The following is an 18,646-nucleotide window of genomic DNA, read 5'->3' on the forward strand; positions in this document are numbered from 1 at the left end:
GAACACAGGGGTCGATCCCATCACCCCAAGACCATGCCCTGAGCCAAAATGAAGAGTCAGGTGCTCAACCAACTGAGCCACCCAGGCACCCTAGAAAGTATTTTATAAGGATACCTTATGTAGGATATTACACAAAAGGAATGATATATCTGTAGTAATTAAATACCAGCAAAAATGTTAAATATATGGAAATATATTAAAGCAGGGAGGATATTCAGGAGTTGTTAAAAGTTTAAGAAGTTGGGGAACACAGCATGGTTCCTGCTTAAATGAGGAGCAAGGAGGCAGGTTTAGAAAAAGGAGTAAGTTGGATAGCCATTAACTAGATAAGGTAATCTGCTGGAGGTTGAAAAAGTCAGTGGTAAATTAGGATAGGCTCTCCCAGACAAGATCTGACAATCATGCTTCCAAAGCAGCATTAGATCCAGCTTTTCAACCTTAGGAAATCAGGGGGTAGCTTAGAGAACAGGAAAGATGAGGGTATAGGAGTCTTATCTCTTGGCTACCAGTATTTCCCCCATGATGTCCTGAAAAGTATTTCTTATATTTGCCTTCTAACTGTATCACAAAACTGCCTAAGCTAGAAATGGCTTTAGCCAAGAGAATAGGTCTTTATTCTACACTTTAAAAGGAAAATGTATTTTTAGGTCATCCTCCAGAATGGATGAGTTTTAAAATTCAATTAATCAGTAAATACTACCTACTTCCCAACTGGCACAAGAATATAGTACAACAGCAAGAAAATAATGAATTCCTAAGATTGAGGCTTGAAGTTCAGAAAAACACTGACAAAAAGAAAATTTTAGGGACTCAGAAGTTGAAATTCAAAGACTCTGGAATTTTGCATATGATTTATTAGGCTTCAACTGAGGATCAGAAATGATAAAGACAATGACTGTGGTCAGTAATGGGTATTTACTGACAGCTATGTACCCCATTTCTAGTGCTTTACATTATTTAATTCTTACAGCAATTGTGTAAGACAGGTAAGTAATACTAAATGTGAATTTTACCAAGATAAAAATCTGAGAGATTACTAAGTAAACTGGTCAAGATCAGAGCTAGTGAGTAATAAAGATGGAATTCAAAACCACTCTGTCAACCTTCAGAATCCAGTCTCTTAATGGTTATTTATATTGCTATGATCAAATGTGTTGTCATAATGCTATGAGGAAACAACTCTCTGCTACCTAGCATAATTTATCAGGTCTTTTAGGAAAAAAAGGTGTTTTCTAAGTTTCCTTGATTGAGGATGTCCATATAAGCAGAGCAGAAGACTGCTAAGTACTCAGAGGCATATAAAACTTACTGGTTAGTAGAAGAGAGCCCACTAGTGAATTTTTTTCCTCAATAATTTTTATTTTTTAATTACTTATTTTTTTTAAAGATTTTATTTATTTATTTGACAGAAAGAGACACAGTGAGAGAGGGAACAGAAGCAGGGGGAGTGGGAGAGGAAGAAGCAGGCTTCCCGCGGAGCAGGGAGCCTGATGCGGGGCTCGATCCCAGGACCCTGGGATCATGACCTGAGCCGAAGGCAGATGCTTAAGCGACTGAGCCATCCAGGCGCCCCCTCAATAATTTTTATTAAAATGTATTTTGGATATATTGAGTTAAACGAAAATATTGAAATCAATTTCACCCATTTCTTTTAAAAAGTGAAAGAATTTACAATTACATACGTGGTTTACATTATATTTCTGTTAAATGATGCTGTTTTAGATCTTTTCCTATACATTTTAAAAGAACAGATATATTCATGTCTGTAAAAGCATGGATACACAGTAATAGGAGCTTTTCTCTCACAGAAGTGAGATCAGCTTCCTTTTTTCCTCCCTAATAAATCATCTGTAAATACATGTGTAATACATTTTGCAAAGACTACATGTAAAATGACCTCATTTTTTTTAAAGGTTTTTTTAAATTAAAGATATTTATTTATTTGAGAGAGAGAGAGAGAGAGAAAGCATGAGTAGGGGGAGGGCCAAGGGGGAGGGAGAAGCAGATTGCCTGCTGAGCAAGGAGCCCAATGCGGAGCCTGATCCCAGAACCCTGGGATCATGACCTGAGCTGAAGGCAGACGTTTAACTGACTGAGCCACCCAGGTGCCCCGACCTCATTTTTTTTTTAATGTCCATGTTGATTTCCATGATATGGATATGTATAAGTCATACATCTAATTCCCTACTGATGAAACACTGAGGTTATTTTTATATTCATTTGCTTTTTCAGACAACGCTACAAGAACATGCTTGTACTACCTCACGCTTTGGAGTCTCAATTCCTAGAAGAGGAAAGCCTGGTCAAAAGGTGTGAGTGACAAAAATGGTAACAGTTGAGGGATCAGATTCTTGAAGCCTTCTTAGGCAAGGCTAAATAAGGGACGTGAAATTTATCCTGAAGTCACTAGGAGGCCATAAAAAGACTTGTTTTTCCCCCCTAAGTTGTTAACTGTAGTTTTCGCTCATTATAAAATATTCTCTAAGCACATTACAGACAATTAGGGAGGGAAAAAAAGAAGGAAAAAAACACTACTATAATCTCATTACCCAAATACCACCACTTCAGGATTTCCTTCTCATCTTTTTGGTGTATGTTTTTATTTGTGCTAAATTGTAATTATAGTCCACATTGATATTAGCATTTAATGCACCTGCACAAGCATTTTTCCATGTACTGCTGAGTTTTCATAGCCAGTTTACTTAGTCAGTCCCTTTGCCAGACACCAAGGCCTTTTGCAATTATGTCTGAGTAGCTCAGATAATGCCACTCTCTGTGGCTTCATAGTGCCTTCTCTGTGGATGCTTTCTAGTCACCATTCAACCAAGCTCAGGAGTCTGTGTTCTTGTGTTGTGAACTGTTCAGGACGACTCTCTGGGGGCAACACAGGAAGTAAATGGAAGCAGGGAGGGAGCTGATGGAATGGTCTTGCTGAGAGATGAACAGGCCAGGATCCCAAGTGAGGATCTTTGTACCAGTTACTAAAGCTTTTTGGGTCTCCATTTCCTCATCTCGAGAAGCACCTTCCTGGTGGACCAGAGCATGGTGCACTGTATGTTCGTTGCCCATGTGGCAAAAGGCCCCCTTATGTTAGTTCACAGAAAGCTAAAAGGGTGCTGTCAAACCGTGAACTAAACATACTACTCTGTTAAGCCAAGAAGTTTCCACTCACAAGCATGTTCAATAAATAGCAGGTATCTACTTTATAAAGAGATCATTTGGGATATGGGAGAGCACAAGTAAGCTAAAATGAAATACCTGACCCTAAGGAGCTTAAAATAATAATCTGTGAAAGGAAGACAAAGGCGGTAAAAGTGGCATGCGATAAAAGCTGAAAAAGCATAATAGCAAGGAGCTGTAAGTTTCAAGGAGAAAATGACATTTCTAGAGCACAAAAGATTCTAGTTGAAGAGAAGTGGATAATGGAAAGGAATGTGTTCACTTCGAAAAGCTTTTCCTAAATTCATTATTCACAATGGCTCTAAGAATGCTTTTCTGGTTAGAGGGTACAGCTAATTACCCTTAAAAGCTAAACTATTACAACTTCATACCACTAGGAAGGCTATAATCAAAAAGACAGTAACAAGTGTTCATGAGAATATGGAGAAATAAGAATTTTCATAAATCGCTGGTAAGAATGCAAAGTGGTATAGCCACTCTGGAAAAAACTTGGCACTTTCTCAAAGGTTAAACACAGACTTACTGTATGACCCAGCAATTCAACCCAATTCCACCCAAGAGAGATGAAAACATATCCAAACAAAAACTTGTACATCAATGTTGGTAGCAGAATTATTCATAATAGCCAAAAAGTAGAAAAACCCCAAATGTCTATCAACTGATAAAGTGTTAAACAAAATGTGGAATATCCATATAGTGGAATATTTTTCAGCCATAAACAAGAATAAAGTACTAATGCATGCTCAACATGGATGGACCTCGAAGACATTATGCTAAGTGGAGAGAACAGGCACAAAAGGCCACATATTGCAGGATTTTTTTTTTATGAAATCTCCAGAATAAGCAAAACCATAGAGGCAGAAAGCAGATTTGTAGTTGCCAGGATCTGGAAGACGGGGGAAATACGAAGTGACTGCTAATTGGTATGAGGTTTCTTTTGGGGGTGATGGAAATGCTCTGGAATTGGACAGTGGTATGGTTGCAGTCATCTGTGAATATGTTACAAACCACTGAATTGTACACTTTAAAAGGGTGAATCTAATGCTACATGAATTATATTACATTAAAAAAACTGTGAAGAAAACCCATCAAATACCAAATTATAATAAAATGATTTTTATCTTATCTTGCTGATACGAATTGATGGGTTTCCTTAAAAGATAGGTAGATATTTCCCTGTTTTAGCTGATGAAACCAATAGGAAAGGAAAATAAAAAAAACACATATTCATTAATTTAGTGACATACATAGAATTTTATGATAAAAAAATAAGTTTCTGCCATACCTGTGCTTTTTTTTCACAAAGCGTATACACAGTTTCCAAATTCGGATCATTGTGAAGTGGATGAGAATACATTCTATGCTCAAAAGCCTCCACTTTCTGGATAACTTTTTTCAGCCCTTGATCTTGAATGCCCATATCATCAATAGGATCTAATAAAGGAACACCATCAGGAAAACGTTTCTGAACTTCCTAAAACAAAAAATTTAAAATTAATGTTTTCATTTTATAGACAAGATTAGTTAAGACTAAATAAATATTTCCTTCTATGTTTTTCTATGCACAAAGACAGAAACATGCCCTTAAAAACACTTAAATTGGAGCACAATTTTTCATTGCGTATGTTTTGAAAATTCCTTCTGAATTGCTGTACTATGATTTATTGATACAGGGATGTGTTAAATTAATAATTCTAGTATTTAGAATTCAATAGTTCTGAATGTGGCACAACTTATTGATAAGCACATTATTATATATTTAGGTTGTTGTAACATCTTACTGTTATAAGTAATCCTGTGTTAAACAACCCAAGTGTAAACCGTTTTCAATTTTCTCATGATTTCCTTGGGGCTGATTCCTAGGGGTGCACTACTGAATGGAAAGACATAAATTTTCTAAAGGGTTCCAGATCCCTGTCAATTTTTTTTTTACATGATTTAACTGTTAAATATAATAAGCATGTGAGTTCAGAGAAAGGACAGCTCACTGTAGGCTGGTATCCCCCTGGGAGACTTTCAGGGTCTTGAATAGGCCTTAAAGGTAAAATACGATTTGGTGAGTTAGGGATTTAAAAAAAAAAAAAAAAAAAGGTTATCCACATAAAGATTCTGTAAAGCTGTCAAGAGAATTCTTCAATTCAGGAAGCCTACCTATGGATCACAGCTTATTCCTACTCTAATGAAAGCATCCTGTTTATCTATCTTTGTTTTCTCAAATTCTAGTATAGAGCCTTTGCCACATAGTAAATACTAATCCAAGTATTTATTGACTAAATAAATGACAAAATTCCTTTTTTCTTCCCCTACTGGAAAATAAAATTCTAGAATGTCATAATCTTTCCTACTGAAAGTAAAACTATTTCATTAATTTATTAACTACACTAAAAACTGGTTAAAAATCCTAGCATGTGATTTTATACATAAAATTTTTAATACAGTCTAGTTATTTTCACTCAACAAATAATAAAGCAAAATATATTTTGCATATAATAGCAGCCATGCTTTCCTCTGTGAAATCTCCTTTGGTAACTCACTTTGTTGGTATATTCACAAGGAGTGGACAATCTACACAAAGATTTGTTATTATTTTTTACTAAAAAGAACTGCCACTGATGGCAGTGTTTATACTTTTGAAAGAAAGCAATACATTTTAAAGCATTTAAGTTGTCTTGCTATAAATCCTATTTATATTCACATAAAATTTATATTTAAATTTATAAAATTAACACATGTACCTGTATTGATTTTAAAACACTCTGTCTATTATCCACTGGTCGAAGGTCTTTAGGAATGTAAAGCCTAACACTGCTGATGGCAGACAAGAGGTGCACCAAAACTGGAACAACCTGCCAAGAAAAAGTTAAAGAACACCACAATTAAAACTGCACATTTTCGGGGCGCCTGGGTGGCTCAGTTGGTGGGGCGACTGCCTTCGGCTCGGGTCGTGGTCCTGGAGTCCCGGGATCGAGTCCCGCATCGGGCTCCCTGCTTGGCAGGGAACCTGCTTCTCCCTCTGACCCTCCTCCATCTCGTGCTCTCTCTCTCTGTCTCATTCTCTCTCTCAAATAAATAAATAAAATCTTTAAAAAAAAAAAAAAACTGCACATTTTCAAACTCTGCCATTTCCTAAATTTAGCGTGAATCCTTAAAATGAAGCTGCATTTACAGTTTGTGACACACTTAATAGTTGATAATAATCACTGTGGAAGCTTGTATCTTATTAGAAGTTATATTCCAAAAGTAAACACTAATTCAACCTCTAAGTAACAGGCAAATAAATGGTACCTAAACATAAGTTATTCCCGCAATAACAGAATTCATTTTCATGTCCTCATTTATTGGCACTTTTTGAATACCTTAAAGTACAAGAGCACTACAAAGGAAGGAAAGACTCCTGGTTTAGTTCTAGATAGCCAAGTAAGTTTCATGTAAGCTCTGGATGAGCCAGAAGGAAGGGTGGATGAAAAGAAGTATTTCAACCAGAGGAAATAGTATACTCCGTAAGACATAATAAAGAATCACCTATCTTCAAACTAACTTTCATGCTTTCTCCTGACAAGAATACCCTTCCCTCACCATCAACCATGACATTTTGCTTCCTTTAAGTATGGTTCCTTTAAATTTAGAGGGCATCTGTACACTGAGAAGTTAACACTTTCAAAGGTCCAAATTCATCTGTCTATTGGTCTCTCATGGTTACCTTTAGTGCGATCACTACTGAAAAAACAACTGTCACTGGCTTGCTGGTAACAAATACATTCCTAGTGTTTTATTGAACAAAATGGTATAGCAGCTGAGCAGTTTCTAGAGTCACGGCTGCCCGGGTTTGATTTCAGTCTTCTGCTAGTTTTGTGACTTTGAGGAAGTCTCCTCATCTTTTTAATTCATTCTCCCCATTTTAAAAATGGAGATAAAATTATATCTATCTTATTAAACTGTTTTGAGAATTAAATGAAACAATGCATGTAAAATACTTTAAAATAGTGCCTTAACACCTTCAAAAAATGTTCTTGTGTATAATAGCAAATGTAAGTGTCAACAGATCTGTATATACCAAAACTAAAATATTAACACAGATCATACTCAATAACCAAAGAGAAAAGGTATTTGTTAAGTGTTAAGAAATGAAAAAGAGGAATGAAAAAATAGAGAAAGCCATTTAAAGGAGACAATTACAACTTTGAAAATGACCAAAAAAGTAATACAACAAACTATCCATTTTATTTTCTCAATTGTTAATACCTTGCCATATGTGCGTTTTTCTCTTTCCAGATAAGATTTTGGGGTTTTTGGAGGGAGTGTTTTTCTTTCTTTCTGCCTTCCTTGTTCCTCCTCTCATTTTAACCATTTGAAATTAACATGCCGATAACATGTCACTTTACCTTACCAGCAAATACATCAACATGTATCTTCTAAGAACAAGCACATTCTCCTGCACAACCACATTATATCATAAAAATTTAACAATGATACATTATCATCTACTATACAGTTCATATTCAAATTTCCCCGACTGGTTCCCTAATGTCCTTTATAGCTACTACTAGCGCCACTACCACTTTCAGATCTAGGATCCAGCCAAGGGTCGTTTATTGCATTTAGCAGTCAGGTCTCTTTAACCTTTTTAAATCCAGAATACTTTTGTTTTTATGGGATTGACATTTTCATATAATTTCAAAGTTAAAAGTTATTAGAACAAAGAGCTCCGGGATACCTTTATTCAGATTCACCAATTATTTACATTTGCCCCATGTGCTTTTAACATTCTCTCTCCACACATACAAACCACATCCACAGTACAAGTATTAAAAGAGGGAAATTTAATGTTGATACAATGATATTATCTACAGTCCGTATTAAAATTTCACCTACTTCTCCAATGTCTTATACCACCCTCCTTCTCTCCCACCACTCCATGCATCCAAAGCAGGATGATGAATTAAATTTAGTTGTCCTAATTTTTTTTAAAAGATTTTATTTATTTATTTGACAGAGAGAGACACAGCGAGAGGGAACACAAGCAGGGGGACTGGGAGAGGGAGAAGCAGGCTTCCCGCTGAGCAGGGAGCCCGATGCGGGGCTCGATCCCAGGACCCTGGGACCATGACCTGAGCCCAAGGCAGACGCTTAACTACTGAGCCACCCAGGTGCCCCTAGTTGTCATAAATCTTTATTCTACTTTAATCTGGGACAGTTCCTCAGTTTTTCTGTGCTGCTCAGGATACTGATGTTTTTGAATTAGTTAGTTATTTTGTAGAATGCCTCTGAATTTGAGTTTGTCTCGTTATAAGGAATCATCGGATTCAAGGATGCATTTTTGGCAGAGACGATGTTTTTTTGTTCTTCCCGTCCATTGATCAACATTACTGGTGATACTAACTCTTATCACTCAATTCAGGTGGTTATTGCTAGCATTCTCTACTGTAAACTTACTACTTCCCCCTTTACAATTAATAAGAAACTTATGCGGAGATTCATACTTTGTAAATATCCCATTCCTCACTAAACTTTCAACTCACAAGTTTTAGCATCCATGGATTATTCTTGCCTGAGTCCATCTGTGGTAGCTGCCTAACGGTGACTTTTCTAACATATTCATTCTTTTTGTATTTTATCTATCTATCTATCTATCTATCTATCTATCTATCTACTTACCTATCTACCTACTTACCTAAGTATGGATTTGTGCATGCTTACTTTGATTTGATTATAATCCTTTAATATAACTTCTATTCTGAAACTGTCAAATTCGTTTTTAAATAAGACATCATGAGGGCTAAACTGACTTTTGAACCACCAGTTTGTGACCCATGCAAATCCTAGATGCACTGTTTGAATGGAAAGAGAATACTGAAGTGAATGTACATAATCCAAAATGGCAGAAAAACTCAAAATCATTCACCTGGCTTTAGACAGGAAGTATATGCTTTGTGTACTTGAAGTTGAATTCATTTAGCACAAGTATTTGAGAATTTCTTTGAAAACAAAATAAACACCATATAGTGAAGACTTGATTCAGAAGCAAGACAGAAACTGATCAATTTCTAATGCTGTTTCCCATAATAAACACTATCCAAAAATGGTCAACTCTCACATTAATGGCAAGAAAGACACTACAAAAGTCCTCCAACAAATGTCTCCTTAAGTACAAGGAAAGGAAGATTCTACGACTCAAGTTTTGTAAATAAGAAGTTAAATGCTTAAAAACCAACTGAATAGTTCTCATAGAATGGTAAATCTCTACATACAGAGATCTAAAAACATAATATTTGCATAATGTTCATGCAACTTTCTAACCCTAATAACCTTATAAAGTAACTTACAATTCAGGCTCATCATGACACAAGATTGGTTTATATACATCCAAATAATCATGTGGGTAATTACTACAAACTTGTTAGAATACCAATTAACAGGAATAGACCTTTCAAATCTTTTCAAGTTTGCCATAAATCAATTTCCCCTTTTAAAATAAGCAAATGATAAGGTAGATAGGTAATAGGAGAAGTCAGTAAGTTTAAGTGAATACATTCTAAATAAGTTTCAGGCAATGTCATTTCTTCAAATCAAGGCTATTAACTAAAATATGATTTTTGAACTTTTCATCCAGAAAAGACATTTTCTGGACCAACTACATTTTAATCATATGCAGGCAAAGTTATTTGAGCTGATGTGTTTTATTAAATCTTAGATTTTTAAAACCTAAATGTGTGTCTTGATCTAATTTTCTTTCCAGAACTCTGGAAATTAACCAAAAACTTGCAGCAATCTCAGAAGCATTTAAAAAGCTAAATTTGGTATCAGACACACTCCAAGTTAAAGGAAAGAAAAGGACTATGGAAATCCCACTTCCTCCTCATATCTCATGCAAAGGAAGTCTGGTTCAAATCTACCCAGGCTACATAATAACTGCAGTTGAGAGATGAAATTTCCTTATAAATTGTCTGTGGAATGATATCCCTGTGTCCAGGATTCCTATTCAAGATATTAATTTATAAAAGCGAACAATACATACCTATTCATCTCTTAAGATATAGATAGTCCTTCTCTTTGTTGTATCTTTATCATTCAACCACAAATAACAGAACTTAAAGAGTTCTTTTTAAAAAAGGGACATTTCGAGGTGCCAGGGTGGCTGAGTTTGTTGGGTGTCTGACTCTTGGTTTTGGCTCAGGTCATGATCTCAGGGTCCTGAGATCAAGCACCGTGGCGGGCTCCACACTCAGCAGGGAGTCTGCTTGAGATTCTCCTTCCCTCTGCCCCTCCCCCCAATTTTTTTTTTCTCTCTCTCTCAAATAAATACATGAATCTTTAAAAAACAAAAACAAAAAAAAAGGGATGTTTCATGCTCTGTGCATGTTGCTTCCATTGTTGGGAACACAATTCTTGTCTGAAAATATTTCTACAAGTCAGGTGAATTTCTCAATACTTCTTTTATAAAACCTTTACTGATCTCCCCCCCTCAAACACACTCTACCCCAGTTAGAGGATGCATTTTTGATATTCCCCAACTGGAGCACAAACTATTCCCCCCATTAAGCTGTAAACCCCTTGAAACCAGAGATGATATGATATATATACTTCATGCTAACACACCTCCCTTAATTCCCTGAAATAAGCTAAATAAAAAATGTTAAACATCAATTATACCTCAATTTAAAAAATGCTACAGAAGACACAGTTTGTGTAGGATCCAGTGACGTCTACACTGCAGAGGCTATTAAACTGAGACAAATCTGATTATTAAGTACTACAAAGCTTCTTAGTATCTTTAAGTAAAATGGGCACAGCTGCTAGGCTTAATAAAATCTGGGCCTAAAAGCGAGACAGACAACAAACAGGTTTTCCTTAAAATGCTAACTCTAATGAATTAGTCATTAGATAATTTTCTTGGAAGAATCTAAGAGTTCACTGTGAAAGAATGCCACGACCTATCATCAATGTCTGCCATGAGAAAAAGAATGTTGGCATGTGTGCCACATATCTGCCATTCCAAGTTGCAATAACTTCAAAGGTCCCTTTGAGTACAATGACTATCTGTTAAATTGTGGGAGTTTTACTCTCATTTACAGTTAAGCAGTCAATTGTAAAATAAATATTACAGAAACAAATCATACAAGTTTCAATGGTGCTGGAATTCTACAGAACATATTTTAAGATTGAGGAATAGAAACCAAACGCTAGCTGGGATTCAGAAGTAAATAATTATACTTTTAATTATTATTTTAAAACATCTAATAATGAACAGTCTCCTTAAATACTGCTAATTCTGAATTTCACTGTCATCTGAACTAATCCAAAGCAGCAGCCTCTGATTCTGCAGTGGCAGATTTTAATTTTGATAAATCAAAGGTTATTATGACATACTGCATCACAATGACGTTTCCTAAAAAATCTAGGAATATACCACATACTTAAAACAATGTTTTAAAATAACAAAATTCCAGTATATCAGCTTTCAAATACTTATGTGGCATCTCAATAGTGAGATTTTTACCTATAATTATTTTGTCTTAATTATTTAAAAAAACGGGGGGGGGTTGTTCAAGAATACAGGTGTCTCATGTAGCAAACTGAATGTTTTGCATTTAATTGAAAGCATAGGTAAATTGAGGAGCTTGGGAAGATGGCAGAGTAAGAGGATCCTGAGCTCATCTCCTCCCATGGACACATCAGGACTATAACTACATACAGAGCAAATCACTCTGAAAAGGGCCCGAAGACCAGCATAAAAGCTTTTCCACAATAAAGATATAGAGAAAAGGCCAACTGAGAAGGGTAGAAGGGCATTGAGAAACATGACTGGGAACCGAACCCCTCAGCAGGGTGACCCCCAAACAGGAGTGTTATCTCAGGCACAGAGTTCCACTGTGAGGAGTCAAAGGATCAAATCCCACATCAGGCACCCCCGCCCTGGGGGCGTGCATCAGGAAGACAAGCCCCCTTATAATGTCTGGCTTTGAAAAACAGGGAAACTTAACTCCAGGAGAATTGGAGGGCTACAGGAACCTTAGAGTTCACTCCTAAAGTGCCAGTGTACTATATCATTCAGGCTGGAACCCAGAAGAGAGGCAGCAGTTTGAAAAGTGTATGAGTTATAAGTGAAGATTTACTGACTAATTTTAGGGTATGTGCCAGAAGGGCTGGAAGTGCAAGAACCTTCTCCAGGTACAAAGTGCCATTTTTCTTTCCCTCCTGTAGCCTACCTGACCTGATGCTTATGGAAGCCAGTTCTGACACTCTCCACTTACCCGGCTAGCACTGCTCAACCTGCTCTGGTGTTCCCCTGTGGATGTGCCCCATCCAACCCACTTGCCCTGGCAGAAGCCCCTCCAAAGTGGCTCATGCCACACCATTCCACCAGGCAGCCTCAGTTATGACCTGCCAACACAACTACTCAGCAGCAGTGGCTGAACTGGCACCCCGCCCACCAGTATGACAACTGGGCCTCTGAGCGAGCTGGTCTGGGGCCCGGTCCTGACCACCAGCTCTCCTGCAGCAGTCAGGGCTTAGCTACAACAGAAGGGTAAACAGGACACCTAGGGGACACCCATGGACACCTGATTCTGGCGACCGGGGGTACTGTGCTATAGGGCACCACAAAATGTCTTCTATACAAGGCCACTATATTTAACATCAGGAGACACAGCTGACCTACCTAATAAACAGGAATAGAGTCAAACAAAATGAGAGACAGAGAAGTATGCTCCAAACGAAAGAAGAAGACAAAACATAAGGAAAAGAACCAAACAAAATGGAGATAAGCAATCTACTTGATAAAGAATTATCTAAAGTAATGGTCATAAAGATGTTCACTGGACTTAAGAGTAGGATGGATAAACTAAGGGGCGCCTGGCTGGCTTAGCAGTTAAGAGTGTGTGACTCTTGATCTTGGGGTTGTAGGTTCAAGCCCCACTTTGGATGTAGAGATTACTTAAAAACAAAAGTATTAAAAAAGAAAAAAAGTACAGTGGACAAACTCTGAGAATTTCAACGAAGAGACAGAAAATATAAAATGAACCAATCAGAGCTGAAGAATACAATAACTGAAATGAAAAATACACAACATCAGGTTAGAGAATGCAGAAGAATGGATCAGTGAGCTGGCAGACAGGGTAGTGGAAACACCCAAGATGAAGAGGGGGGAAAAAAAAACCTTGAAAAATGACATTAAGTTATGGGACTTCTGGGACAAGATTAAGTGTACTAACATTCACATTATACTGTTCCCAGAGGAGACAAGAGAGAGAAAGCAGCAGAAAACTTATTTGAAGAAATAATAGCTGAAAACGTCCCTAACCTGGGAGAGGAAACAGACATCAGGGTTTAGGAACTACAGAAAGCCACAAACAAGATGACCTCAAGGAGGTCCACGCTAAGACAGACAAAAACTAAAATATCAAAATAATTAAGGATAAAAAAGAGAATTTTAGAAGTGGCCTTGTGTAGAAGACAAAAGCAACTAGCAACATACAAGAGAAACCCCATAAGGCTATCAGATTATTTTTCAGCAGAAACTTTGTAGGCTAGAAGAAAGTGGCATGAAAGGAAAAAAACCAACAATCAAGAATACTACTTCCAGGAAGACCATGATTCAGAATTGAAGGAGAGATAAAGAGTTTCCCAAACAAACAACCCCTCACAACCCTGAGTTCAAGACCTAAGCTGAGACCAAGAGTCAAACACTTAACCAACTTGAGCCAACCAGTCGTCCCAACAATTGTAAATTTATATGCATCCAACACAGGGGCACTTACATATATAAAACAAGTATTAAGGGACACAACGGGAGAAAGTGACAGTAATACAATAATAGTAGGAAATTTTAACATTTACATCAATAGATAGATCATCTAGAGAGAAAACCAATCAGGAAACAGTTGCTTTGAAAAACACATTAGACGAGGTAGACTAAACAGATATATACAAAATGTTCCATTCAAAAATAGCAGAATAACACATAATTTTCAAGTGCACATGGGATATTTTCCAGGACAGATCATATTAGGCCACAAAACAAGTCTCAATAAATTTAAAAAGGCAGAAATCATAGCAAGCATCTTTTCCAACCACAGTAGTATTAAACTAAAATTACAAAGAAAAAACATAAATACAAGGAGACCAAACAACATGTTACAAAACAATTGAGTCAACAAAGAAATCAAAGAGAAAAAAAAATACCTTGAGACAAATCAATATGGAAACACAAAAATTCAAAATCTTTGGGATGCAGCTAAAGCAGTACTTAGAGAGGTAAGTTTATAGTGGGATACAGGCCTATCTCGAGAAACAAGAAAAATATCAAACAATCTAACCTTACACCTAAAGGAACTAGAAAAATAACAGGGACACCTGGGTGGCTTAGTCAGTTGAGCGGCTGCCTTTGGCTCGGGTCATGATCCGAGGGTCCTGGGATCAAGCCCCGCATTGGGCTCCCTGCTCAGCAAGAGCCTGCTTCTCCCTTCTCCCTCTGCCTGCCGCTGTGCCTACTTGTGCTCGCTCTCTGTCAAATAAATTAAAATCTTAAAAAAAAAGAACAAAACCCAAAGTTAGTAGGAAAAAAATAAAGATCAGAGTGGAAATAAGTGAAATAGAGTCTTTAAAAAACAATAGAGAGGAGCAATAAAACTAAGAGCTGGTTCTTTGAAAATATAAACAAAATCGATAAACTTTTAGCCAGACTCATCAAGAACAGAGAGAGATGACTCAAATAAATGAAGTCAGAAATAAGACAGAAGTTACAACCAACACCAAAAAATAACAGTAAGAGAGTAGTCCAAAAAATTATATGCCAACAATTGGACAATATATAAGAAACAGATAAACTAGAAACATACAATCTTCCAAGAGTGAATCAAGAAGAAATAGAAAATGTGAACAGACCAATTACTAGTACTGAAATTGAACTGATAATCAAAAAACTCCAAACAAACGAAAGTCTAAGACTAAATGGCTTCACAGGTACATTATACCAAACATTTAAATGAGAGTTAATATCTATTCTTTGTCAAATTATTTAAAAAAAATTGAAGAAGGAATGCTTCCAAATTCATTCTATGAGGCCAGCATAATCAAAATTCTTAAAACACACGGAGACACTACTAAAAAAGAAAATTACAAGCCTGTGTCTGTGATGAACACTGATGTAGAAATCCACAACAAAGTATTAGCAACTGACTTCAACAATACACTGAAAGTATCATTCACCATATCAAGTGGGATTTGTTCCAGGGATGTAAGGATGGTTCAATATCCATAAATCAATCAACATGATACACTACATTTACAAAAGGAAGGATAAAAATCATATCATTTCCACAGATGAAAAAAAGCACATAACAAAGTACAATAGAATCTGTTCATGATGATAATGCTCAACAAAACAGGATAGAGGGAACATACTTCAACATAATACATATAACAAACCCAAGCTAATACCATTCTCAATGGTAAAAAGCTGAAAAGTTTTCCAAGATGAGGAAGAAGGCAAACATGACTATTCTTGCCATTTTTATTCAAAATAGTATTGGAAATCCTAGCCACAGCAATCAGACATAAAAAAGAAATAAAAGGCATCCAAATTGGTAAGAAGTAAAACTGTCACCATTTGCAAATGACACAGTATTATATATAGAAAGCCGTAAGACTCTACCAAAAATTGTTAGAATAAATTTACTGAAGTTGCAGCAGGATCAGTAGTATCTGTTACACTTCTCTACATTGATAACTATAAAAAAGGGACATTAAGAAAACAATCCCATTTACAACTGCATCAAAAAGAATAAAACAGGGCGCCTGGGTGGCTCAGTTGGTTAAGCGACTGCCTTCGGCTCAGGTCATGATCCCGGAGTCCCGGGATCAAGTCCCGCATCGGGCTCCCTGCTCAGCAGGGAGCCTGCTTCTCCCTCTGACTCTCCCCACTCTCATGTGCTCTCTGTCTCTCTCATTCTCTCTGTCTCAAATAAATAAATAAAATCTTTAAAAAAAAAAAAAAAAAAAGAATAAAACATCTAGGAGTAAAGTTAACCAAAAAGGCGAAAAGTCCTGTACTCTGAAGACTGTAATACAATGATGAAAGAAACTGAAGATGACACAAAGAAAGGATAGATATACTATACTCAAGGACTAAAAGAATACTGTTCAAATGTCTATACCACTCGGGGCGTCTGGGTGGCTCAGTTGGTTAAATGTCTACCTTCGGCTCAGATCATGATCCTAGGGTCCTGGGATGGAGCACCGTGTGGGCTCTGCTGCTCCCTCTCCCTCTGCCCCTCCCCCTGCTCATGCTCTCTCTCTCAAATAAATAATATCTTAAAAAAAAGTCTATACCACTCAAAACAATCTACAGATTTATTGCAATCCTTATCAAAATACAAACAGTATTTTTCAAAGAACTAAAATACATAATCCTAAAATTTATGTTGAATCACAAAGATCTTGATGCAGAATCATCAAGCCAAATAGCCAAAGCAATCTTCAGAAAGAAGAAAAAAGCTGGAGTTCAACACAATTGCAGATTTCAAACTATACTACAAAGTAATAATAATCAAAAGTTATGGTACTGGCACAAAAGCAGATCAATGGAACAGAACAGACAGTCCAGAAATAAACCCACCATTATATGATCAATTAACCTAAGAAAAATCAGGTAATAAGAATGTACAATGTGGAAAAGAGTCTGAGCGACAAATGGTGCTGAGAAAAGTGGACAGTCACATGCAAAAGAATTAAACTGGACTACTTTCCTAAACCATATAAAAATAAAAAACACCTCAAAATGGATTAAAGACCTAAATATAAGACCTGAAACTCCTAAAAGAAGGAGCATTTGGGCGGCTCAGTTGGTTAAGCGTCTGACTCCTGGTTTCAGCTCAGTTCATGAGATGGAGCTCCATGTCGGGCTTCCTGCTGGGCACAGAGCCTGATTAAGATTCTCTCTCCCTTTCTGTCCCTCCCCCACCCCCACTCACATTCTATTAAAAACAAAAACAAAAACAATTTAAAAAAAACCTCCTAAAAAGAAAATAGGTAGTGTTGCATTAGCAATACTTTTTTTGAATCAGGCTCCTCAGGCAAAGGCAACAAAAACAAAAATAAACAAAAGGGTCTACATCAAACTATAAAACTTTTGCACAGCAAAGGAAACCATCCACAAAATGAAAAGGCAACCTACTTGATGGGAGAAGATATCTACAAATGATATATCTAGTAAGAGGCTTAAAAAAAAAAAAAAAAGAACTCGTAAAACTAAACACACACACAAAATATGACTAAAAAATAGGCAGAGAACCTGAACAGACAGGCTTCCAAAGAAGGCATTCAAATAGCTGACACACACATGAAAAGATGCTCAGTATCGGGGAAGGAGGAAGATGGCGGAGGAGTAGGAGACCTGGATTTCATCTGGTCCTGGGAATTCAGCTGGATAGGGATCAAACCATTCTGAATATCTACGAACTCAACAGGAGATCGAAGAAAAGAATAGCAACAACTCTCTGAACAGAAAAGCAACCACTTTCTGGAAGGTAGGACATGCGGAGAAGTGAATCCGAGGCAATATCTGGGAAGACAGACGGCGGGGGAGGGGGTCCCTCACAGTCGGTACTGCCTCTTATTCTTTTTGTTGAGGTGATTTTTTCCATCTTGTCATTTTGTCCAGAGGAGAATAGATGAATGAGAGAACAAAATAAAAACAAGATAAAAAGATAAAAAGCTTTTGCACAGCTAAAGAAACAGTCAAAAAAACCGGAAGACAACCGACAGAATGGGAGAAGATATTTGCAAATTACATACCAGATAAAGGGCTAGTATCCAAAATCTATAAACAACTTATGAAACTCAACACCCAAAGAACAAATGATCTAATCAAGAAATGGGCAGAAGACATGAACAGACATTTTTCCAAAGAAGACACCCAAATGGCCAATAGACACATGAAAAAGTGCTCAACATCGCTTGGCACCAGGGAAATCCAAATCAAAACCTCAATGAGATATCACCTCACACCAGTCAGAATGGCTAAAATTAACAAGTCAGGAAATGACAGATGTTGGCGGGGATGCAGAGAAAGGGGAACCCTCCTACACTGTTGGTGGGAATGCAAGCTGGTGCAGCCACTCTGGAAAACAATATGGAGGTTCCTCAAAAAGCTGAAAACAGAGCTACCATACGATCCAGCAATAGCACTACTGAGTATTTACCCCAAGGATACAAATGTAGGGATCCAAAGGGGTACGTGCACCCCGATGTTTATAGCAGCAATGTCCACAGTAGCCAAACTGTGGAAAGAGCCAAGATGTCCATCGACAGATGAATGGATAAAGAAGAGGTGGTATATAAATACAATGGAATATTATGCAGCCATCAAAAGGAATGAAGTCTTGTCATTTGTAACGATGTGGATGGAACTGGAGGGTATTATGCTGAGTGAAATAAGTCAATCAGAGAAAGACATGTATCATATGAC

At 37.0% G+C, this 18,646-nt stretch overlaps 1 protein-coding gene across 1 annotated transcript in view; it reads right to left on the reverse strand.

Moving 5' to 3' along the window:
• Window positions 1–18,646, reverse strand: part of MTREX (Mtr4 exosome RNA helicase) — a gene marked incomplete at its 5' end in the record, with an annotated part of 98,825 nt that overhangs the window by 19,606 nt on the left and 60,573 nt on the right. Inside the window, 2 exons of the mRNA XM_081825773.1 lie at window positions 4,460–4,654; window positions 5,916–6,026. Coding sequence (XP_081681899.1) covers window positions 4,460–4,654; window positions 5,916–6,026 — 306 coding nt within the window. The remainder of the gene's footprint in view (window positions 1–4,459; window positions 4,655–5,915; window positions 6,027–18,646) is intronic.

The sequence above is a fragment of the Leptonychotes weddellii genome, chromosome 7, assembly GCF_054177405.1.
Source record: "Leptonychotes weddellii isolate Sample4059 chromosome 7, ASM5417740v2, whole genome shotgun sequence".
In the NCBI taxonomy this organism is placed as follows: Eukaryota; Metazoa; Chordata; class Mammalia; order Carnivora; family Phocidae; genus Leptonychotes; species Leptonychotes weddellii.